General features: G+C 36.1%; 1 protein-coding gene across 1 annotated transcript in view; it reads right to left on the reverse strand.

Annotated features, from left to right (window-relative positions):
* Positions 1-26380, reverse strand: part of DNAJC10 (DnaJ heat shock protein family (Hsp40) member C10) — a 59133-nt gene that overhangs the window by 24983 nt on the left and 7770 nt on the right. The window contains exons 2-15 of the mRNA XM_042780800.1: positions 24480-24642; positions 22722-22772; positions 20156-20238; positions 19559-19690; positions 18900-18993; positions 17540-17617; positions 15750-15793; positions 14723-14833; positions 14672-14677; positions 12767-12787; positions 10241-10330; positions 7805-7918; positions 5501-5615; positions 1616-1743 (exon numbers count right to left, since the gene is read on the reverse strand). Coding sequence (XP_042636734.1) covers positions 1616-1743; positions 5501-5615; positions 7805-7918; positions 10241-10330; positions 12767-12787; positions 14672-14677; positions 14723-14833; positions 15750-15793; positions 17540-17617; positions 18900-18993; positions 19559-19690; positions 20156-20238; positions 22722-22772; positions 24480-24642 — 1230 coding nt within the window. The remainder of the gene's footprint in view (positions 1-1615; positions 1744-5500; positions 5616-7804; positions 7919-10240; positions 10331-12766; positions 12788-14671; positions 14678-14722; positions 14834-15749; positions 15794-17539; positions 17618-18899; positions 18994-19558; positions 19691-20155; positions 20239-22721; positions 22773-24479; positions 24643-26380) is intronic.

Genomic DNA, 26380 nt, shown 5'->3' on the forward strand with positions numbered 1-26380 from the left:
ATTTAAAATAGCCAAAAGATGGAAACAACATAGGTGTCCATCAACTGAGCAATGGATATCCAAACTATGGTACATACACACAATGGAATACTATGCAACACTAAAGAAAATGTAGAATCTGCAAAACACCACATAACATCGATGAACTTGGAGGACATTATGCTGAGTGAAATAAGTCAATCACAAAAGGACAAATATTGTATTAGTCCGTTATTGTAAAAGTCAAGGAAACATTTATCTGTGGAAGGACATTTTCTTTGTTGGTTACCAGGGTTGGGAGGGTAGGGTAGGGAAAATACTGTTAGATAGATAGAGATAAGTTTTGATTTGGGTGAAGAGAAGGACAATGTACCAAATGTGAGTGATCAATATAGTGGCACTGAGGAAGAGAAAAACATAGGTACGTGGGAAGTACAGACAACAAAGATGAACCCTTTTGCACATACAGTATGGCACTGTCAGTGAAGGCAAACACGGGTATATGGATGGATAGAAGGGGGGGGCAGCCTGAACTATAGGTATGTCTGTGAAATGGGGAGTATACCCAAGAACATGTATAGGGTTGGCAGACAATGGTCCTATAACTTTGTGTGTATGATCTGAATTCCCAGGTGTATAGTAGAGCTGACAAGGGGCAAGGTGGTAGTCACTGCTTGGTCACAGCCAGCTACCCAGAGGGACCGAGTAGTTGAACCTGTGGGCTTGGGACCATAGTCGCAGGGGACATCAAGCTCAATTGGCATAACATACTACACAAAACACTGTTCCACCTCCTACTGTGGCAAGTAGAGAATGGGATCTTAAAAGCTTGCAAGCTGCCATCTAGATGCAACGATGGGTCTCTCCTTGTCCAGAGCCAAGAAGAATGAAGAAAACCAAAAATTCATGGAAACAATTAGTCCTAGAGACTGGTACACCATCCAATCTGCAGCCTACATGACCATGAGACCAGAAGAACTAGATGGTGCCTGGCTACTACTGTCAACCACTTGGAAGAGGATTTATGTGGGAGATCCTGGATAGACAGGGAGAACAATGTGGAACAAAACTCAAAATCATTTGGGAGGAAAAAAAAGGGGTGGATCAGGTTTGCTGGTCCAATAGAGCCTGGTGGAAGCACTGAGACTATGGCCCCTAGCAGCCCTTCAGGTCTGGAATTGAACGCACGCCTGTGGCTTCCAGCCAAACAATAGACAGGCATATGAGTTGAACATTCACCTGAGGTAGATACACTCCTTGAAGAGAACAAGCATGGGAGAAAGAAGGCCTTCTTATGCACAGGGAGACAGCTCAGGGGGCAGGAGTGCATGGAGGGATGGACACAGGGAAGAGGTAACTATCGGGAGGAAGTAGGAGGGGAGATGTTGCACTGTGGTAAATTGTGGTCAATGTCATGAGACAAAGTGTATGTGAACTGCTGTATGTAAAGTGTATTTGCTCTGTAAATTTTCACCCAAATCAAAATAAAAAGAAAAGAAAAATATGTCATACTGGCCAACAATGAATGATACAGTTCTAGTAGTAATGGTTCAAGGTTATCTAGGAAATGTCTTTTTTGCTATTACAAGAGACAATCCAACAATACTGAAATTTAACAGACACAGAAACAACTTACAGGGGCAAAAAAATCAACAAGCCATGGTTCTCTGTCATTGGCAGGAAAATTCTGAGGTCCAAGTGTGGTAACATGAGAATTAACACTTTCTTTGGCAAATGCAAGTACATCATACAGAATCATCTTTCCTTTGAGATGAAATAAGAGAAAAATTAAAATCCACATTCTGCCTTTTGTATTTGGAGAAACATTTCACAGGCTTTATACTCAAAACATTAAAGGCTTAGTGTTTGATATGTTACATACGGGTTTGTTATCAGGAGTGCTCTCACCTAGCACATATTATTTATTAGAAGATCAATTAAAATGTCAAGACCTCTTTAAAATATTCCTCTATTCTCAGAGGCCGAATAATCACTTCTTTTAAGTGTTCTTATAGTTCTTTATCCTTACCTCAGCTATTAATGTGGCTTAGCTACCACATCTGTATCTTCACTCTACACTTTGCTAAGGAATCAAAATCACTATTACCAACTTCCCAGTGGAAAACTTAACCTGATGTTACATAAGCATTTCAAATACAATATATCCAAGTTGAACCAAAGTTATTTCCCCCTAAAACTGTTCATTTTCTCACCCTCTCTATTTTATCAATGGCCTGTCTACTGAGTGCCCACAGAACATCCCCCATAATTATCCTTGACTTACTTCTCTGTCCTCGTATAATAAATTCCATCCACTCTATCTCTTACCATCTCCAAAGTTGTTGCTGCTGCCTGAATTCATTCTGGCCTGTTACAATAACCAGGCAGTCTCTCTGCCCCTACTACTCCTCAATAAATCCATTTTCTACATTGCCACCAGAGTCAACTTACAAAGTATTGTCCTCTTGCTTAAAGGCCTCTGATGAATTTACCATATCTAAAGAATATACTCCTTGGCTTGGCAAAAAGTTTTCGCATATGCCCTTTGATTTATCTACTCAATATTCAAAATTAAGTCAAGAACTTGGTATGTGGTAGAGTGTGTTTTAAATGGTGTAGAGCAAGCAAAAATAAAAAAAGTTATAGTCCCTCTTTTTAAGGAGCTCAAAGCCTAGTAGAAAGAGAAATATTTAAAAATATTTCTACAAATATTTAAAATACATAATGTTAAGTGACACCAACTGTTTTCTCCTTACTGTTTCTTAAACTGCTTGACAAATTCCTCTCTCTAACCAGCCCACAAGGGGCTCCGATCTTGATCCTCTACTCTCTCCCCTCTTAGCCATTCTTAGACAGTCTCATCCTTTCCCAATGCTTTAATTACCATCAATATGCCGAGTGTTTAAATCTACAGTTTCAATCCAAGTTCTTCTCTCGAGGCCAGGCCTGTAGTAAGAGTGAACTAGGTGTCTCCACACCCAGTCAGCTCCTCCCCCAGTGTTTTCTTCCTCATTGAGTGATACATTCACTTAATTGTCAGTTCACCAGATCAGAAATATGGGTTCATCCTTGGCTTCCCTGTTTCATTCCCCCACAGCTACATTATTACTAGGTGATAATTTTATGTCTTGGTATTTTAAGTTTGTCTACTTCAAAGATATCTCCTTTAAGACTGTTGTTGTTATGTGCCAGTCTAGTCAGTCCCGACTCATAGCGACCCCTCCTTGGGTTTCCGAGGCAGTATCACTACGGAAGTAGGATTGCCCAACCTTCCTTCCGAGGAGTGGCTGGTGGGTTTGAACCGCCAGCCTTCTGGTTAGCAGTCAAGTGCTTTAGCCACTATGCTACCAGAGCCTTTAAGACTAAGATGCGCCTAACCCAAGTCATGGTATTTTCAATCTCCTCAGATGCATGTAACAGCTGGACAGTGAATAAGGAAGACTGAACAAGAGTTAATGCTTTTGAGCTGTGGTGTTGGTGAAGAATGCTGAAAGTACTGTGGACAGCTAAAAGAACTAACAAATCTGTCCTGGAAGAAGTGCAGCTGGAATGCTTCTTGGAAGCAAGAATGGCCAGACTTTACCTCACCTACTTTGGTCATGTTGTGGGAAGTAACCATTCTCTGGAGAAGGATGTCATGCTTGCCCATTTACTTGTCTGTTTTCACTACTAGTCCATAATGTTGAGGTAGCGATTATGTCAAGTTCACTATTCTTTCTACTCTCTAGTACTATACCTGGCACAGGAAGATACTCGATACCTATTTAAACCCAATGAAACCATCAAGTTACTGTTTATGAGCACATAAAAGGAGGTTGTTGGCATTTCCTGGTAATTTGCCAGGGGAGAAAATGCTTTAAGTTTTGAAGCATAATTAAGAGTTTGCTAGGTATTCTGAGAGGAAGGAAGGATGACTGCAACATAGAGAAAAATCATGTGTGAAGGCACAGAGGAATGAAAGAACATGGCATTTTCAAGGATCCACAAGTACCTGGAACTAAGATTATTTGGAGGTGCAAAGGCAGCAGATGGGACTAGAAACACTGGCAGAAGCAGATTATAAATGTATGCTATTAGTTGTACAACTATTTATTGGGTTTCTAACATGCTAGCTGTCATTCTAGGTACTCGAGTTAGAGGACTGAGCAAAAACAGACAAAATCATTGCTCCTATGCTGAGAAATTCTAAGTGTGTTCTAAAAGCAATCAGAAGTCTAGGTAGAAAAGCGACATGAGGATGGTGTTCTAGGGCACTAACTCTGCAAATAAACTATCATCAACTGTCAAGAGGAAAGACTAGAGGACAGACAATCCTACAGGAGGATTGTAATTGTTTAAGGAGATGATGGTTCTGAACTATTGTTGGCAGAGAACACAAGGGGGGGATCTCAGAGATATTTCAAAGGCAAAAAAGAATCCACTTATGAGGTCATTTCAAGCACTATGAGGTGGTATGGTCTTGTGGCTACACACCCAGGCTTTGGATTCAAAATGTGGACCAGTTACCAGTTGCCTGACATGGAGCAAATTATTGAACATTTCTGAGACTCATTTTTATCACTCACTGGCTTATTACAAAGATAAAAATGGATCATGTAAGGAAAGCATTTGGAAAAGTATCTGGCTTAAATAAAAGCACTGAAAAAAGTTACTGTTGGGCTTATCCTTCTGCTGAGAAAGCCTCACTTTATTTATTGCACATATTTGCTTTGGGAATTTGAGCATTCTGCACGTAATTCAAATGTTACCTCTTGATCTATACTATGCAAAAATCTCTTTATTTGATCTTATTCTAATTGAGATACAATGGACAGTACAATTTTCTTATAAATCTTCCTCACACACTAGAGTATATTCTTGACTTCTTTAGAAGAGACCATATCTTACAACACTCTATCCCTAACATCTAAAGCAGTGCTTTTCATATATAACAAGCATTTCATAAAGATGTTATTCAGTTACCTGTACTGTAGTGAGCAATGAGTGGGTCTGTTTTGCTACATCTGACTTTCCTTAGGGCAGGGACTATCAAGTTTCACAAACACTAGGAATTGGGACTGTACTTAAATGAGTGCAGCACTAAGGTCTAAAACAAGTTGAAATACAGAAATGTAGAGAGAAAACAAAGCAGTTTATGGAAAAGTTTGGAGAAACAATACATCTGAAAGTTTTCCATAATGGATGAGATGTGACATCTCATGGAATGGAAACTGCAGGTGTTGCTTACTTTGACTGCAAGCAGGACCCCAGCTGACTCATTAGGCTGAGTGTCCCCAAAGGTTTTGCTCTAACACTGATCAAAATATTGAGAAACACAGTATTTTAAAAAGTGGAAAGAATACAAAATAACTATGTAATTCAAAACTCCTTCTCCACAGAACCACAAGAAACATATTTACTAACAAATGAGAGCAAAGGTATTTACAAAGTGTGTACTCACACAAAACACAAAAAAGCAGAATTAGAAAATTACTCTATGAAAATAAAGATAACAAGAATTTATCATTTTTTCCTTTCTTACCATGATGGATTTCATAGTCTTTGGTTCCTTGACCTTTAAATACTGCTAGACATGGCTGGAAAATATAGAGATTACTACAGATGTCTGGTGCAGAGGAGCAGTCCAACCTACCAATCTAAAGTAGAAAGAGAAGGTTAAGGTTCAATGTGAGAGAAACATAAAATCTTATCCATTCAATTTTTAAATATTCATAGAGATAACTCAAAACTGACATTGTTCAACACAGTTCTCAACATGTTAATGGGCCAACAAAACAAAAAAATCCATTTACATTTAATACCAAAACTCAATTTACTGCTAATAAAAGCCTCCTAGAGAGTTTAAAACCTGAGAGATTTCCCAAAAATATGAAGTTGTTTCAGAAATCTACCCTTCAAAATACAGGAATATCTACATAATCTTAGGGTGAGGAAGGATTACTTAATTAAGTACAAAACCAGGACCAGAAATAATGAAGAAAAACCCCACTAAGTTTAGCTACAGTGTGGAAAAAAATAGCATACATAAATTTAAAAGGCAAATGATAAACTGAGAGAAGTATTTGCAACATTTAAAATAAAAGATCTGTTAATAAAAAAAGGTATGGACAAATATCAAGAAAAAATGAGTCAGGGGCATAAAGATAAAATGAACTAGAAATGAAGTATAATTGGTTAATCACAAAATATCACTAGAAAGCAAATAAATGGAACTAAATATTGTTTCTATATCAGCTTTAAGAAAATATAAAACCTTTGAGTAAAAAATTGCTCATACTAAGAAATAACTGGACAATTGCTCCATTACTTCCTTTAAAGAATAATGTAAGCAACTTAAAAAGTCAAACAATTAAACAATGTGGCATAACCATATAGTACAATAGTACTTAGCCTTAGGAGTGGTAATACACACACATACACACTCTCTCATATTGCCATATGAAGTATACGATACTGTTGAATGAAAAAATTTTACAACTCAATATATATGAATCCATTTCAATTAAAAAATATACATAAAAAAAGTAGGGACACAGACAAATTTAACACATGGCAACTACTCAGAACCACCAGTACATTTCTCTGTGGCTTCAGCTTGAAGCAGAGTAAAATGATGAGCAAACTCAAGTAGTATTTAAAGCCCTCAGGTTATTTCCCTAGAATTAACTACAAAGCTGGTGCTGAAGGTTTTCAATCAGCTTCTAAAATTTTCCTCTCAGAGGCAAGGTGTGTGCTGATTACAATATGCATGCATGTGTACACATATGCAAGAGCAGACGTACTTACACATATATACACTCTCAAAAGGGTTGAAAGGTTAGTTATATAGCAAACCCTTAACAGGGTTATTGTCAGTGGCAATATGGGTGATTTTCATGTATTTATTCAAACTCATTGTTCTTCTTATTTATATAACCTAATTTTTAAACACAACAGACAAGAAGTACACATGTAGAAACAATGAGAATTACAAAAAGGAAAATACTCTTTTATAATATATATTCTGGAAAAATCGCATGCTACAAATTTACCACATGGCAACTACTCAGGGAAATTAAAGTTAACCACTTTCAGGTATCAGATCAGTTTTTAACAGAAAAAAATAGAAAAAGAAAACACAACACAAGCACAAACACACTTAGAGGCTTCTTAACCCATAACTTCAAATAAAACTCTAGTGGAGTTACTTTTTAGGTTATTAAAAATTTAATTATATATAACAAATTCACAAGAAAGCACACAATGGACCATGCAAACTTCAGCCTGTAAGACCATGAGACCAGAAGAACTAGATGGTCCCTGGCTACCACTGTCAATCACTCAGAAAGGGATCAGTGCAGGAGATCCTGGACAAAGTGGGAGAACAATGTGGGAACAAAACTCAAAATCATAAAGACCAGGTTTCCTAGTCTGATAGAGCCTGGTGAGACTCCTGAGACTATGGGCCCTACGTACCCTTCAGGTCTGGAATTGAAACCACTCCCACAGCTTCCAGCCAAACGACAGGCATATAGGGTGAACATTTACATTACCTAGATCTGCTCCTTAGAACCATCAATCAAGGGAGAATAGAAGGGCAGTATTTGCACACGGAGCTAGCTCCGGGGGCAGGAATGTGTAGAAAAGGACACAGGGAAGAGGTAACTACAGGGAGAGAATAGGAAGAGGGAATTGTATTGTGAAGAACTGCAGTCAATATCATGAAACAAAATGTGTACCAACTGCTGTATTTTCTCTGTAAACTTTCACCGAAACCAAAACAAAAATTAAAAAAAAAAAAAGGAAAGCACACAAACCAAGGCTAGGCAGAATACATTTTCCTTACTTGAATATGTTCATTTTTAAGTAGAGTTTTCAGTTTCTTCAACTCAGGATCATTTGAATTTTGATTCTGCCCAAAATCAAAAAATAAGAGCCATCTATGATGAGCCAAACGATCCTTAAAAGGAATGAAGAGAAACAAATGTCAGAGATGGGAATTTCTAAAGATTCTGATCTTCATTTATTTGACTTAGTTAATTTTAACCATCCTACCTATTACTTCAAAATACTGTCAAAAAGTCAGATTCATTCATACTCTTACTTTCTAGTTTACTTGGAAAAATGCGATGTATGTCAACTGTATAATATTGTACGAGGTCAAGAGCTACTAAATTCTAAAATCCTGAAGGGATGGTTTGTATCAAGGAAAAATAAGGTTTAAAAATATATACCACACAGTAGAGTGTTGCAAGGGATGGGGATTTGAGTTATTTTAGGTTTTAATAAAAGGTTTGGTAGGGACGCAGACCTAAAAATCTCTGGGTTCAGTAAGGAGAAAAAAATAAATGATTTCACCACAAATTGATTATTTCTAAAGCAGCTTCTTAATCTTTGTTATGTTGTTATGTGCCGTCGAGTCGGACCCAACTCATAGTGACCCCTCCCCTTGGGTTTCCAAAGCAGTATCACTACGGAAATAGATTGCCCCATCTTCCTTCCGAGGAGTGGCCGGTGGGTTTGAACCGCCAGCCTTCTGGTTAGCAGTCAAGTGCCTTAGCCACTATGCTACCAGAGCTTTATCTTTAGGGAACATAAACAGTTGTATGAACAAGAGCATAATGCTTCAAATGCAAATCCAAAGTTGCTTTCTGAGCAAAATCTTGCCTTTCTGACTAGGCCTTCCTGGTAAAGGACTGAGGCTTAATTAGCAACACTTTCAACCTTAATTAGCAATTAGAGTTCAACCGAGAACTTACTTATACGTAATTCTTTGAAATGGCACTTTTCAGTTCTTTCTTGCAATGAATAAAACTGCTGATTTGAAAATATTAAGGCCTATAGTATTTATTATAAAAGGATTTTGACCAACAAGTCTGACTTGATCTTTAGTTCTTGTAAAGCATATTCTTTTACTTGAATTTCTGTGTATATCAGTTATTTTATGCCTCTTGAATTAATTTTATAACAATATTTAATGTATTGATAGTTTAGATATAAAATCATTTGAACTAAAAAGTAGTTATTAAAGTACGTAAAATAGACAAAGTAAATGATAGGTTATCCATTATTTCAGAAGTCATGACAGAACCACCAGTACATTTGTCTGTGGCTTCTGCTTGAAGCAAAGTAAAATGATGAGTAAACTCAAGTAGTATTTAAAGCCCTCAGGTTATTTCCCTAGAATTAACTGCAAAGCTGGTGCTGAAGGTTTTCAATTAGCTTCTAAAATTGTCTTCTCAGAGACAAGATGTATGTTTTGATTACACCGAAAACACCTCACTTTTATTTACTCTTTATGCATTTAATCTTTATGACATTATAAACTGATAGAATGAAGTTGTGCTCATATGGTGTATCACTTCCTGTGCTCAGAACTACTTGTAAGTAGTTTTTATTGACGTTATCAGCAACAAGGGACCCATAATGCTGTATTATACACTGTGGAACTGAATAAACAGCTTAAATTTTTTTTTTTTTTCTAGTATAGGATACTTAAAGATTTCCACTATTGGGAAAAAACTGTATGGGTTATTTTATATGGGATCTTGTATAAAAGGATAGCCTTTTTTTTTTTTTTGGTAAAACCTTTTCACTGAATTGCTTCTAAACTACATAATACAATTTGGAGCCTGTTTCTTTAGTTGTAGATTTAAATGTCTCATATAGTGCTTATGCAGTGTTTTTGAATTAGAAAGTGATCTAATGTAAAAACTAAAATTACAAAAAGCCCAGGCAACAAAATAGTGCATTAAGTCAGTTTTATGTAAAAGAAATGTATAAGATTCTTTTTCTTCACTATAGATACCTCACTTGATAACAAAGCACAGAAACTTAAAGCAGTTCTAATAGAAAGATCCTACTAAAAGAACTGCTTAATCTAGGACATCTTTTGGAGATTCATAGCTTGTGAGAAATAAAAACATGCTTTTGGAACTATTTGTTTATTCTGATAATTTTAAACCAATACAGTAGTCTTTTATGTTATTTCTGAACTTCTAAGCTGTTAGGGCAGTGAATAAAATATCTGTGCTGCAACTGTTGCAACTATTGTTGACTACACTGACCATAACTCAATTTAAAATTTTGCCAATGACATATATACAGTTTTATGGTTAAAATTTCTGTGGCTGGTTGTACTATACAACAGACAAAATTGTCTTCCACCTCACATGAATTAAGTATTTTTATATGGCTTTACAAACCAGAAAAAAAAAAAAATTAAGACCTGAAAATGTTATCAACATTTATTACCATTAAATGTTATTAATCAAAATATTACCTCCAGTGTGCTTGCTGAAAGGAGTTCAAAATCTGGAAGATTATTCATTATTTCCAAATATATTTCTTTAGCATCCAATGAATTAAGAAACTAGAATAAGAGAATCATATTATAATGTTTTTGAAGAATATCCATTTATTGTATTTAATTTTTTTCTATTTCCATAATAGAACTTTTAAGAAAACAATCATAGAAGTTAAAGTTTTTCAAGTCATTTATCCCAAATGCTGGCTTTCTCCCCCCAAAAAAGCATGATATCTTTTCAGCAATTATTACAAATATTGTATAAATGAGCTATTTCTTAAAAAAAAAATGAGAGATGCATTATAAAATACATTCCACTGTTAGGGGTTTCTTTAACTGCAATTTTCTATTAATTGTGCAGTGCATTCATTGAAAATCTTTATAACAGCCTTGAGAAAAGCATAAAATCCTAGTTAACTTCTGAATCGTAGGAAAAAATTAGATTATGTTCAGTTTAATTCTAATGTTAACCATGTTCACAGAATGACAATGCTTTACAAATTCTTTTAAGAATTTCTATAACACTAGATTATTTAAGACATCTCACAGGAAGTCCCTCGGTGGTGCCAACAACTCACTTGGCTACTAACTCAAACACTGGAGGCTCGAGTCTACCCAGATGCCTCAGGAGAAAGGCCTGGTGATCTAGTTCCAAAAAACCAGCCACTGAAAACCCTACGGAGCACAGTTCTATTGTGACACACATGGAATCTCCATGAACTGGAGTCGACTTGGTGGCAGACGGTTTTAAGAAATTATTTTACCTCAACCAGTAATTAATAGTTTGATAACAACTCAGAACTTGAAAACTTGAATGGATCTTAGTGTTCATTATCGATATTTTCAAAAACATTAATCTCTAAAATTACAACCACCTATGAGTTTTGTAAAATACACTGATCTTAAATATATTTTAGACTTATTTAAAACACAACTAAAAGACATACATCTCCTTGCTAACATATTTCCTTTATTTCTGCCCTTATTTTTTCCTCAGCTTATTATTTTCACTCAACTATACTGCTGGCCTAGTTCTTAATAACTTTTGCTACAGAGTGCAGTAATGGTTACATCAAGGAAACATATATTGGGGTTGACAAAACAAACTTTAGTAATTGTGATTTTACAATCTCCCCTTCTGTTTTAGCTTCCTATCCTCATAAGAGCTCCTACCCTCATAAGCAAGAAGGAGCTCTGGTGGTGCAGTGATTAAGACATTTGGCTATTAACCAAAAGGGCAGTGGTTCGAATCCACCAGCCATTCTGCAGAAGAAAGATGAGCCGTCTCAGAGGTGAAAGGGAGAGCTCACTACCATCAAGAAAGAAGAGCCAGGAGTAGAGTGCATCCTTTGGCCCCAAGATCCCTGGGTTGAACCTCCTTGATCCAGGAGACAGAAAGCTGTGACACAGAGAGTGTGAGAGGCAGCAATACAGGCAGCAGAGCCAAGAGACAGGTATGAAACAGAGCAGTGAGTGTTCTGGCCCACAGTGAGAAAGCTCAATGCCTTTGGGCAGGAGGCTTGCTGGCAGAGTGAGGTGCCTCTTTGGGTATCTATTTGCAGAGCTAAAAGAGCTTTTTAACACTAGCCCAAGGCAGAGGCCAAGGGGCTGCAGGGCTGAGAGGCCCAGGCTAGGGAGAAGGTACCTGTGGCATGGCTGAGAAAAGGCTGTTCTGATGGAAGAACAGTATCCTGAGTCGTTTCTGATCCTGAATTGTAACCTGCTACTTCCCTAATTGTTTGTGAGTTCTGTGTGGCCATTACAATAAATTATCGAACCCAGACAAGAAGTAGAGTGCTGTGGGAGGGATGCTTGGTGTCACAATAGGTGAAAAGACTGGAAGGTAGAGGCATGTCTGAAATCTGTCTCATAGGAATTAGCCTTGGGCTGTTGATCCTTTTTTCCCCCTCTGTGAAATCAGAGATCAGACATTGTCCCTACACCCTTTTTGCAGGCACATACATGGCTATCTTCCAGTCAGCTGGCCAGGCAGCTATCTTAAAAATTTGTTGGCATGAATGAAGACTTCCAGTACTGCATCCGTTTGTTGAAACATCTCAATTAGTATTCTGTCAGTTCCTGGAGGCTTGTTTTTCACTAATGCTTTCAGCGCAGTTTGGACTACTTCCTTCATTATCATTGGTTCTTGATCATATGCTGTACTTCCTAAAATGGCTGACTGATGACCGATTTTTGTACAGTGACTCTTGTGTATTGTCCCCATCTTCTTTGATGCTCCCTGTGTCACTCAATATTTCGCACACAGAACCCTCCAACAGTGCGACTGGAGGCCTGCAGTCTCTCTTCAGCTCTTTTAGTTTGAGCAGTGCTGAGTGTGCTCTTCCCTTTGGTTTTTAACTCCAGAGTTTCGTACATTTCATTATAATACTGTCTTCTTGAGCAGCCCTTTGAAATCTTCTGTTCTGCTCTTTTACTTCATCATTTCTTCCTTTTGCTTTAGCTACTCCATGCTCAAGAGCAACTTGGAGAGTCTCTTCTAACATCTATTTTGGTCTTTTCCTTCTTTCCTGTTTTTTAATGACCTTTTGCTTTCTTCGTGTAAGATGTCTATGATGTCATCTCACAAATCTTTGGTCATTAGTGTTCAACACATCAAACCTAGTCTTCAGATAGTCTCTAAATTCAGGTGGAATATACTCAAGGTCATACTTTGACTCAGGTGGATTTGTTTTAATTTTCAGCTTCAACTTGAACTTGCATATGAGCAATTGATGGTCTGTTCTGAAGTTAGCCCCAGCCCTGTACTGATACTGAGCACCTCCTTTGTCTCTTTCCACAGATGTAGTCAATTTGATTCCTGTGTATTGCATCTAGTGAGGTCCACGTGTATAGCTGTCGTTTGTATGTTGTTGAAAAAGTTATTTGCAATTAGTAAGTTGTTGGTCTTAAAAATTCTATCACATGATCTCCAATGTCATTTCCACCATCAAAGCCTTATTTTTCAACTACCAATCCTTCTTTGTTTCCAACTTATGCACTCCAACCACCAGTAATTACAAATGCATCTAGATTGCATGTTTCACCAATTTCAGACTGCAGCAGTTGGTAAAAATCTTCCAACTTCTTCATCTTTGGCATTAGTGATTGGTGTGTAAATTTGAATACTCATATTAACTTGTCTTTCTTGCATGTGTGTGGCTATTGTCCCATGACTGACAGCACAGTTACTTCAAGACAGATCTGAAATGTTCTTTTCGACGATGAATGTAAAAGGGTAAGGAATATGGCCACTCTGTCAGTCTATCATCACAGCAACGTGCAAGCCACAGTAGTATGACAAACTGACAGATGAGTGAGTGGTGGGGGGAAAACCCTAGTGGAGATTTATAGGGACGTTCAACTTCTGTTACAGACATTATCAGTAGGATACATATATTTGGAATGGAGGACAGAGGTCTGAACCACAAATACAAACTAGATGTTGGCACAAAGCCATAATTGCAGATATATTTAAGTAAAGATATGAAGTATATTTACTAAGATTTGATGGTGATTATCTTTGGATGTCTTGCTTTTAGGGAATTTTGCTTCTTTCTTCACACATTTCAAAACTATATTTGAATTTCTATAATTAGTATTTGCTAGCTATCTTATCATCAGAGACAAAATTAAAACAGAAAACTAAAGGCAGTTTGTCTTTTATCAGAGGTTCTTTACTTTGTTTTGGAATTCCCTATGGATCCATTCCATATCCCATTATTTATTTCAGTTCCTTGACAACTAGGTACAACTTCAATTTACTCATTCATAAAACCAGGGAGGTGAGCCACATCGAGAGAGCTCCAAATTTGAATTTACATCAGAATTCCACCCAAACCACTGCCATCAAGTTGATTCTGACTCATAGTGACCACACAGGATAGAGTGGAACTGGCCTAAAGGGTTTCCAAAGCTGTAAATCTTTACAGCAGTCTGCTATATCTTTCTCCTGTGAAATGGCTACTGGGTTCAAACCATCAACCTTTTAGTCAGCAGCCGAAGCTGTAACACTGTGCCTCTAGGGCTTGCTCAGAATCCCACAGGGAGCTTTAAAAAAGCTATGACTAAAAAAAATATTTTTAGGCCATGTTGTAAATATAGATATTTGGGGCTCAGCCAAATCTACAAATCATCCACCTGTAATTTAACATTAGAAAATATACAAATAAATGGAAACCAACGAAAATGCATAGTATAAATGTTCTTTCATTTAACTAAGAGTGTACTCCATACTTTAGAGTTTAAAAGTATAATAGTTTACTAGTTTGAAAATAATCCTTATAACAGACACTACAAACTAAGTATGTGTTAAACAGAATGCTAGAAATATTTGTTCTAAATAATTAAACGTTTCACAATCAGGTAATATAAACTGATTCATTTCTTCCTGATAAAACAGTACGTTACATTTGACTGTGTGTGCATATTTACATGCAATTGTTTTAAAGCAAATCATACCAAAGTGGCTCCAGAAGGAAAATAGACTGCGGTGCTTGTTTTAATATCCAAACTTTTACAAAGGTTGTCGTGGGTGGCACAGTCCATCCATCCTACATTAACAAGGCCATCCTGAAATGGAAAGAAAAATAGTATTTTTAGGCTGTGTTGTAAATGGAAGAAAAAAGTTAAAAGAATTTGGCTTTACTTAGCTAAAAATATAACTTTTCCATTATAAATTTAAAACTTTTTTAAAAAGAGCACTCAATACCTTGAGATAACGAATTTTAGTTTTCTCAGATTAAGAATCTACTTTCAGACAACTGCTTTTATGATCGTGCATAGAAAGTGGGCTCTTCAATAATATCTTTAGATGTTAAGAAAAATCAAACTACTATACAAAACTTTGCATTATAACTTTGGATAATTATCATATAGTTTATCAAACAGTCTATGGTGTGTCTATATGTGCATTTAAATTAATGTCTGTCCAGTTTTCACCCACTGTGGCTAAGCTCCTTTAATCAGCAATAAAATCCTCTATGTGAAGTACACTTCTCAAAACTTCAAGTTCGGGAAAAATTTCTGGACCAGGAAACTTGGTAAATAAATGGAGATCTAACAAACATTTATTTGGGATTCCAGGACAAGAGAGAGCATAGGACAGAAACAATAGTTGAAAAAGTAACAGCTGAGAATTTTCCACAATTGATGAACTATATTAATCTATAGATTCGAGATGTTCAATAACTCTCAAGCAGAGTAAGAAAAAAAAATATCAATATATAACTCTTAAGTCAAGAATGAAATCATAATTAAATTACAAAATACTTGGAAGTGAACAATAATAAAAGGACCACATGGGCAAAATTTATGGAAGATAGCTAATTAGATAGAAAGACATTTGTAGCTATGAAGATATTTATCAGAAAATAAGAAAGATTACAAGTGAGTTACATGTTCAAGAAACTACCAAAGAAAATAACTGAAATCTGTTTTTAAATGTATTTAACATGGTGACAAAGTTTACAAAATGACTGATGCTTACCAACATGCCACTAAGCCTGAGTCGTGTCTGAGAAGTCAAACAATCTGGGGGGAAAAAAACTTATGAGGCAATTTTAAGTTATTGAGATACTGCTTCATTCAACTTTTCCCCAAACTGCCATGCTGATTCTAAGGCAATTAACTGGGCTCTACTGGTATACATTGAAAATTTAATATACTAGCTAGATAGTGATCAATGGTCAAAGTCTCATTTTATAGTAACATACACATTCTTTCACTCTTTCTCCTAGTGCCCCAAAATTTCTAGCAACAGGGAAAAGGAGTAATTTTCTCTCAAGCATTCCTTTAGGATCTTACCTTCAATTTTCTCTTAACAATTCCCTTGATTTTGGGAAAATAAAACCTATTTTATTTTTTGGACCTATTTGATAAAGGGGAGCTCTGGTGGTATAGTGTCTAAGGCATGCAACTGTTAACCAGAAGGCTGGTGGTTCAAAGCCATCAGCCACTCCTCGGAAGGCAGGTTGGACAATCTACTTCTGTAGTGATACCGCCTTGGAAATCCAAGGAGGAGTTGCTGTGAGTTGGATCCGACTCAATGGCAGTGAGTTTTTATCTGATAAAGACATGTAACTCAAAAAAAAAAAAAATCCAAACTCACTGCCATTGAGTTGATTCCAATTCATAGTGACCCCCTTTGGGTTTCCGAGGTGGTAAATCTTTATGGAAGTAGTTTGTTCCATCTTTCTTCTGTGGAGTGGATAGTGGGTTTGAACCTCCAACCTGGTTAGCAGTGAAATGCCTTAGGCATTGTGTCACCAGAGTGCCTTAAAAACACGTAAAGGATCCTCAAAATAAAATAAAATCTTAACAAAGCTTATTCATTAATTATATGAAAGTTATGTAAATCTTTAACACTGGGTTAGGATGAGGTAGATTTAGAGAAAAGGGAGCTTGCAGCACCAGAGATAGACAAAAGCAATTTATCTACAGTGAAAAGAAAAAAGAATTTTTTAACGTTTTGTTTATGTGTGTAGATGAAGAGAACTCTGGGCCTCAGGGCAAAATGAGACAACCTCTTGGCGACAGGCTAAGTTAAGGCAGATTTTGCTGCAAGGCCAAACCCCCCTAACATAGACCTTATTGGATGGGGTGCGTGGTTGACTTTAGATGTAAGGTAGCATCTTCTCAACTTGGCACCATAAAGTTTGAGAAGTGAAGTCTGGGGAAAAGACTTATATTGGGATTGAACATGAAACTGTATTAACAAATTAAGATCTTTTGTTATATAGGCATCTATTTTTGACCAATTTCATTATTTAAATAGAATTTAGTTTGTGATTTGGTATGTCGCACACTGAATTTTCAACTGAATTCCCTGAGGGTGAGGTTCTTAGAAATGGGAAGGTGTCTTCTTTAAAGATGTAATTTAAGAGGCAAACAGATATTAATTTCTCATGTACAAAATTATGAGGCAAAACCTAATACTGAAATAAATTATATTTCTGGAGGGGTTACATCATCTGCCAACAACTAGTTATTTCTGCAAACTATCAAATACATCTGTGGCTACCTGAAGGAACAATTTATCATGAGTATAGTTAAGCTGATAAGCTTGTTTACTGATACATTAAAAAATTAGTAATTTTATAACCACTTATATGTAAAATAATGGAAAAAGTAAATACTCATTAAATAAAATATTGTAATCTTGGACATAAACTATAGTTTCAAGTAATGAGGAATGAATTACATTAACACTTAAAAACTATCACATAAAATTAAAATGTCATGGTCTCTTTATCATACCAAAATAACAAATAAAATTACCTTCTTCTTTGGAACAAAAAGTGATCAACCAGCCAATACCAGCAGCAAAAGCAGTTTGTATGGAGTTAACAAAATTTCCTTAAAAGAAAATTAAGAAAATTTCTCACCACATATTACTTGATAATGGAAACATTCTTCAAAAGGTTCTTCCCTCTAATCTCATTATCTTGCCATCTATTCTGAGTACCACCATTTAACTTTCTGAAAATCCTCTTGAGCACATCAAATTCCCTCTCACTAGCTCCCCATTTCTCTTATTATATAAAATCTAACTTCATTATTTCATTAAGAAAGAAATTCAAACTGGCAAGGAAGGCCATCTGTGATCTGGGATTTCTCCGATTCACAGGGAAGTCTGCCAGTTCCCTAAACACATAATCATCACTTAAGACTTACTATTAATTTTCAAGATGACTGGATATGTTCTATTTTAAAAGAAGTATTTTTTAACTTTCCTTTCCTCAAGTGGGTTGTTTTATACCCTGCATATTTAACTACCTAAGTTTACCTCAATCATAATAGTTACCACAATGGTTTTTAAATGTTTACAAATGTCCCCCTCACTAAAATATGAGATTGTTAAAGGCAGGAAGTATATATTTTAACAGTGCAGCCCTAGTATTTAACACAGTTTCTGAGATAAAACTGGTATTCAATGAATGCCATGAACATCCCTGTAGTTGTAAATACTGTGGAGGTCATTTCATGGATAGTTCAGAGTAATTACCTTATCTAACTAAAGTCACTTGATGGATTAAAAGCCTAAGATTAGAAGAAACAGCCTTTAAACTTTAAAACTAAATTGCATAGGAATTAATTTACTGCCTGATGTAATGTATTTATAAAAGCAATGAATTACTTATATTTTTAAACATTTAGTTGTACTTTGAAAGTTGACTTTTCTACCTAACCCCATCTCATACTCATTTTCCACATCTTAATTTAATTTCTATCTAAATAGAATTCATTTGTTAAATGCCCACTGTTTAGCAAAGGTCAGAGCCAATGACACAATTCCCTTTTAAGAAGCTTGGAAAAGTTACTTTAAAATACCACTATTATGACTAGAACGTAAATATTGTCACTCCAAAAAACCAAAAACCAAACTCACTGCCATTGAGTTGATTCTGATTCCTAGCAATCCCTACTGGGTTTCCAAGGCTGTAAATCTTTATGGAAGCAGACTACCTCATTTCTCTTCCATGGAGCGGCTGGTGGGTTGGAACCATCAACCCTTTGTTTAGTACCCAAAAACCTTAACCACTATACCACCAGAGCTCCTTAATATTGTCACTAGAAAACTTAAAATACCAATTTCAAAGTAACCTTAAAAATCAAGCAAATTAAGAAAAAAAATTACCTGTCCATAATTCTGTCACCGTGGTTCTAACATGCTGCATGGCAAAACGCACCAAGTCTTCCTTTGATCTATTACCATGATATTTCACTGCAGCCTATTTTTTTTTTAATACAAAGAGAAACATCTTTTACTTTTTTCTTTCTAGAGCTCATTAAAAATAATACCATACTTTTGCTTCTACATTATTTTGAGTAATACATTAAGATCTGTTTACCAATAGTATGGCATATATCCAAATGATACTCTGAGAATCTGATTGTACAGATTCAATGGAAGACATTTTAACAACACTATTTACAATAGTTTTCATTACTGAAAACTGAAAGGAAAAAAATAAAAGGGTATCACAGCTTTATATTCATTGAGATAATACCTATAAATCATAAACTATATACATTGGTAAATAAATGCATTTTAAGACCAAAACTGAAATTGGGAAATATTTAACTCTGAAGCACAGTGAAGTCAAAGTAACAGCATCTTAAAGCATCCGTAATATAATCCAAAATGTTTACTATAATTACAGAGCCTCATAGATGGCACCTAAAATAAGACTTAAAAATAAAAACATTGTACAAGTTCACATATTGTGTTTTCTCTAGTATTTCACTTGTTATAAAGTTCTACAAATTAAAAAAAATGCTAACATTATCCCTTACCATTCCAGACCTAAAAATGAAGAGGCTGGGGTAGCTGTTGACGCCTTTCCTTTGGCAAAGCATTCTATCATCACCACAGTTAACAGCTCCAATTCGCAGTAATCCATCTACTTCTTTAGCAAAGTCTCTCCACTATGAGAGAAAAGCAACATATATTCTTCTGATAAAATCATTTTCTTTCCCTTGAAGTTTTCAAGCTACACATTCTTAAAAAAAAAACACCCAAAAAACTCACTGCCATCGAGTCGATTCAACTCATAGCGACCCTTCCTTGGGTTTCCAAGGCAGTATCACTACGGAAGTAGATTGCCCAACCTTCCTTCCGAGGAGTGGCTGCTGGGTCTGAACTGCCAGCCTTCTGGTTAGCAGTCAAATGCCTTAGGCACGATGCTACCAGAGCTTCAGAGTTCCTGAGGGAAACATTTTTAATCACATAAAAACCACACATATGTGAAAGTATCTGTTAATTCTTTTTTATAATTACATTAATAGAAAAATAAATCACAATGTACCGAAAAACAAAACCCAAATCTCGTTTAACAGAGTAACTAGAAATAAAAAACTTCAATAATACTCAAGACGTAAAGAGATACATACTGTGGGAGCTAAATCATGGCAGTGTGAACACCCCGGGGAGTAAAAATTTACAAACCACAGCTCTCCAGAATTAACAGCGGCATCTGCAAGTACAGAAGACCAAAACAATTCAGAATTGCTTCCTAAAGGTCCGTGCACATTTTAGTTTAAGGAATCTTCTTTTTTGGTAGGATTGGAATCTTAAAAATGCAGTTAGCCATAATGCCTTTACCATTTTTTATAAATTTTTTTTCCATAGAAAGAAGAAAACATTTCAACTGTTAAAGAAATGATCTTTTTTTTTTTTTTTTTTTGTCTCAAGCCCACACTTGAATGCCAAAGCTATAAAGCTATAAAGAAGTGGCAAAGGTTAAGTATGTGGTCAGTCAAGTAATTCTGATAGCTGCTTTAAAATCTGAGAGAATCAAGTAGGAGGCTTGTATGACAAAGTGTCAGGGGAGAGGTCGGGAATAAAACTGAATCTTTGCTTGAGACATTTATCCTGGAAAATTACGTTGTTTGAAAAATATAAAATCAAGATTTTTAACAACTAAAAACATTAATGCCAATTAACTGATTTGAAGATCACATAATGTCTAGTCAACAGCACATTATATACATAATCTGTAAGATGACCTGATGCAAAATAAATGAACTTTTACTCATTTTAAAATTGTATTAAGACATTAGAACAGCTAATATCTTCTGGTGGCATAGAAAAATGTAAGAAAAGGCACAGGGGCTTTGAGCTTCTCTTTAACTCCTTGAACTTGTCTTCAACAGGATGCCTGTATAGTACGGTTACTATTCAGAATAACCAGTAAGTGTGAGATGTTTTGTTTTGGAATTACTATCTAGAACTTGTTTATAATCACCGATACACTGGCATAATGTATAGTGTAATAGAAAGATAACATGTTTAATAGAAAGAATGCAAAACATTATTTTCTGTACGAAGCTGAACATTCTGGGGTTCTATTATTGATAGAGGTGAACCATGTGATTTGGATGAACTCTCCCCATTGCAAACAACTGGAAAACTAGAAAAACCATGAAATACGTCAGCTGAAAGCAGAGAGTTATCAATGTAATAACTAAAGGGTCAAGATAAAGGAGATGGAAATGAAAAAGCAGTGTTTGCCAATTCTAGAAGAGGTAGTTGAGAGCCAGGAAGCTGAACAGAGCTTTCAAGAGTTTTCATGAAGTTCTTACTGTTGTCAGCTGTGACACAGTCAGACTCAGGGTGACCCCATGTGTGCAGCATTGAACTGCTCCATAGGGTTTGCAAAGCTGTGACCTTTTGGAAGCAGACTGCTTGTTTTCCCAGGTGCCTCTGGGTGGCTGTGAACCACCAACCTTTTGGCTAATGGTCAAGCACTTAACCATGTGTGCCACCCAGGGACTTCAAGAGGTTACAGGACCAAAACTGGAGTTCAGGACACATCTAAGGAAGTGTCCTGTAAATAAAGTTGAACTGGGAAGTGACCAGCCCTCGCAATGTCCAAAGCTCAGCTTCTGAATAACTTCAATCACTGTACGGATAAAGTTGATCTGAGATTATCAGTGACCCTGCCAGTATATTCTCTGAAGTAAAACTTACATAATCTTATAATAGCTCTATAATTACCTGTTAAGTTATAGAGGAAGTCAAGACTACATAACTAAAATTAACGGAAACTAACGGTCATAGGGAGATGCACATCAGATAGGCTATGTGACAGTACTAAGTACAACGTGATACTACCCATACTTGCCATCTTCTCTTTTCTTCAGTAAAACTTCAGGATACTGTTGCTGTTTTTTTTTGTTTAAATGATAGCTGTACAAAGTTTGAAAGTGTAAGAATCTAATCCAATGTTTATAATTTTCTTATAAAGGAAAATACAGAACGATATTTTTATAGAAGTCTATTTTTACACCAATCACAGGTCAAATTAAATCTACTTCATTTTGCATACTTACAGATTCTACTACAGAAATACTAATGTTTTCATTATGGTATACTGCCTCAGATTCTGTGAGGAGTGTTTTTTAACACACACGTTAAATGTCAGCTGCTGTCAGGTCTGCTTTGACTCACGGTGACCCCATGCATGTGAGAGCAGCACTGTGCTTCACAGGGTTTTCAATGGCTGATGTTTCCGGAAGTAGAAGCCTGTGTTCAGAGGCACCTCTGGGCGGCCTCGAACTCCCCAGCACAGTAACCATGTGCACCAGCCACAGACTCCGTACACCCTGTTTACACCTAAAGGCCCAGGCCACTGAGCTGATTACAGCTCACAGTGACCCTGCAGGACAGAGCAGGGCAGCCCCCTGGAGTTTCCAAGACTGTCAATCTTCACGAAAGCAGACTGCCTCACCCTTCTCCTGTGGAGCAGACGATGGATTCCTTCAGTTAGCTGATCTTGCAGTTAGCAGCTGAGTGCTGTAACTACTTTGGCACCAGGGCACCTTTCACATACTTTCACTCCCTTCTGAAATCCCCCAAAATTTCTCAATATAATATAGAAAATATTTGTTCCCAAGAGTTTTAGAAAAGAAATCAGACTTGTACTAATCTTAGAAAATCCTGTGTCTCCAAACTTACCAAATTCTCTTCTATCCAGCGTTATGATTTCAGGATCATCATCATAAATACCTAATTTGAGAAGCACATCAAAATCATAAAATGAAAACTTCACTACCAGTTACAAACTCACATGAAAACAATTACTCACTCTTGATTCTTAATCATCCAAAAATCAGATTATTTGTAATCTCAAATTTGAAGAATATGCAACAAATTGCTAAAGGAAAAGCCAAAGTAAATAATACCATTGGTGATACATTTGAAAAACAATCTAAACATGTAATATTAGGTTCCTGATACCGACTGTCATCACAGGTAAAAGAGGTTGGTATCTTAGTATTTATTTAATTTCATCTTCAAAGAAAATTTCTATTATATATATTTTAAACTTATTGTTTTGAAATACATATAGACCCACAGGAAGTTGCACAAACAGTACCGACTCCTGTGTACTTTTCTCCTGGCTTCCTCTGATGACGACATGTTATATAGCTGCAGTTCATCATCAAAATCAGAAAACTAACATGGGCTCCTTACTGTTAACTGCACTATACAGGTTTCACTTGGTGTTCATATTATATGGTTACTTAGAAGAGGTATCATTTAAAAATATTTTCTATTACTAAAAATCACATAATTAGAATATCTGTAGATGTAGAGACAAACTTATTTCATAAATATAAATTTTTCACAATAATTAACACTAATGTAAGAAGATTTCTCACACTACATAAAATACTCAAATAATATTAGTGATAGCTATACCCCAACCAAACCAAACTCCACCAAGTTGATTCTGACTCATAGTGAATCCCACTAGGTTCCAAGGAAGCAGACTGCCTCATCTTTCTTCTGTGGAGCAGCTGGTGGGTTTGAAACACTGACCTTTTGGTTAGCAGCCCAATGTCTTAACCACTACAGTACCTCCTTACCTATACATCAGGGATCAGCAAACTTCTTCTGTAGAGGCCAGATAGTAAAAATTTTAAGCTATATAGGACGTATGGTCTCTGTAGCAACTACTCACTTTACCCTTTAAGTTTAAGAGCAGTTATAGACAACACATAAGCAGATAAGAGTACTTGGGTTCTAATAAATTTATTTACTAAAACAGGCTAGATTTGGCCTGTGAGATGTAGTTTGCCAATCCCTGATACAGACTTAAACTGTAGGGAATTTACCAGCCAATACTATTTGAAGAGACAGTCTTGAGAAACAAAATCTCCAAACATAAGTTTATAGTATTTTATTTAGTTAATTATAAAACTATACTTCAATCCTTAGCTTGCATTTGAGGCTAATTAATGATAGGAGAAATACTGGATATTGTATGACCCCTTTCCGCCTTGATACCAATGGCCACTTTCATTCTCCCTTGGTCCGTTTCCTCCGTTTTTGCCTCCTTTCTTTCTTTTTCTTGTCACTGCCTTAAACCATATGAGAAAGGCAGCATTTCTACAGACGAGATCACTATTAGAGCTTAGAAAATATGACTGCCTAAACTGAAAGGCTTCAATATTTAACTTCCAATGCAAATAGTTTTTTTAGTTGAACAGCAATTCTTATTTCAAAATTTCTTAAGATTATGACAAATGTCTTTCTACAGATAATATCTAACAACCGACTTACTTTCCTTTTGTATTCTACTCCCAACATATTCTAAAGAGAAGGTCAAGGTGATTTTATTAACTACGTAAGCTAAGTGACAAAACAAAATGAACTTTTCTAAATTCACTCAAATAACAAACAAACTTCATAATAATCTTATTATCTTACCAAAATCATAATGGTAATAGTTCCAGCTTTCATACTGGCCTCCTTGATTATCTGCAAGACCTTTTTCTCCGTATTTGTCATACTTTTTCCGCAGATCTTCATCTTTGAGTACTTCATATGCTCTATTTATTTTTAAAAAATCACCATGTGCATTTGGGTCATTCTATTAAAAAAATATTATAAGCAGTTGTTTTAGATACACAATCCAAGTCTCTTCTCTTCAGTACCTAAATGTAAATTTAATTAAACCATGAGATTTCTGTAAACCAGATACTAGCTAAGGTCCCTAGGTGTAACACATGGTTTATGGTCAACCATTAATTTAAAGGTTGGTGGTTCAAACCCACCTACCAGTGCTAAGGAAAAAGGCATGGCAACCTGCTTCCATAAATATCATGCATACCCAAGAAAACCTTATGGAGCAGTTCTACTCTAGAACATATGGGGTTGCCATGAGTCAGAACTGACTTGACAACAATGGGTAGGTACCCAATAGGAGGGACAGTACATGGAAAAAGGAGCTATCATGGGCCGAAATAAAAAGAACTATTTTTTGAAGAAATGACCATTTTCAAAAAAGATTAAGAAATTGGGAACTGATTCTTCAAAAGGTTGATGTGCTCACACAAACTAAGTCATTCCTTCTAAGAAATATGAGAAAAAACTGATTAATAAATGCTTTAAACTCTTAAGTTTTGTAAATATTTGTTTATTTCTAAGACATTTTCAAAGAAACAGATTTGTAGATTTTTCTTCTATTTGAGGTAAAATCAACATATTAACTAAATAAATGTTTTGTGTCCCAATCCATCACATAATTAAAAAAGAATTAACGTCATAGCAACAACTCAAAACTGGTTGGAAATGTTCATTTGTTACTATTTCATAGAAATGGTTTCTTGAAGGATGCTTTCATTTAAATGACACTTGGATAAGGAAAAGAGCCCTGGTGGTATAACCAAGTGGTTAAGCACTTGACTGCTCACTAAAGGTCACCTGTTATCATCTCCTAGCTACTCTACAGGAGAAAAGACCCATCAACCTTCTCCCATAAAGATTCAAACCAAAGCCAAACCCATAACCGTAGAGTCATATCTGACTCCTAGAGACCCCTCCTTGGTCTCTGAAGCAGGTTATCACTATGGAAGTAGATTGTCCAACCTTCCTTCTGAGAGTGGCTGCTGGGTTTGAACCACCAGCCTTCTGGTTAGCAGTCAAAGGCCTTAGGCACTACGCTACCAGAGCCTAGGAAACCTTATGGGGCAGTTTTACTTTGTGCTATAGGGTTGCTACGAGTCAGAATTGCCTTGACTGCAATGGCCTTGGACTTGGATAAGGAAGATCTTAGATCTTTCATATGGAAGCTGAAAAAAATAAGTAAATAAATAAATCATATTCTGAAATTTTAAAGAAAAATCTGAAAAAATGAAAACCCTAAATATAATAATGTAGATCTCAGGGGAAGATTACTAATTAGCAAGGCTTTTAAAAAATCATTGTTTCTGTTGCTCAGCTTTATGGAATCAAATTAAATGATTCTATTTAAAAAATTCTAACTGGAAAATGAAAAGCCAAAACACAACTATGTCCTTCTCCTTGCCCATGATGAGCATCTAATCTCATTAAGAAAAAAATGAATGAAATAAAAATACCATAAAAATGAAAACAAAATCACTTTGGAAAGATTACAGTATTAAATTCATATTTATGGGCTCTACTCCTCTGCCCCTGCGTGGGATATGAGTCGAGCCCCAGCGCGCTGGAACTCCGAATAAACTCCTCCTGCTTTTGCATCAAGAGACGTCTTTCGCGGGGCAAGATGGCGGACTAGGCAGAAGGATTGCACAGACCCTCTTCAACAAAGAAAAGGGAAACCAATTAACACAGACACAGAAGATAAT

This window comes from Orycteropus afer, unplaced genomic scaffold (genome assembly GCF_000298275.1).
Source record: "Orycteropus afer afer isolate SDZICR_OR568_19922 unplaced genomic scaffold, OryAfe1.0 scaffold00001, whole genome shotgun sequence".
Lineage (NCBI taxonomy): Eukaryota > Metazoa > Chordata > Mammalia > Tubulidentata > Orycteropodidae > Orycteropus > Orycteropus afer.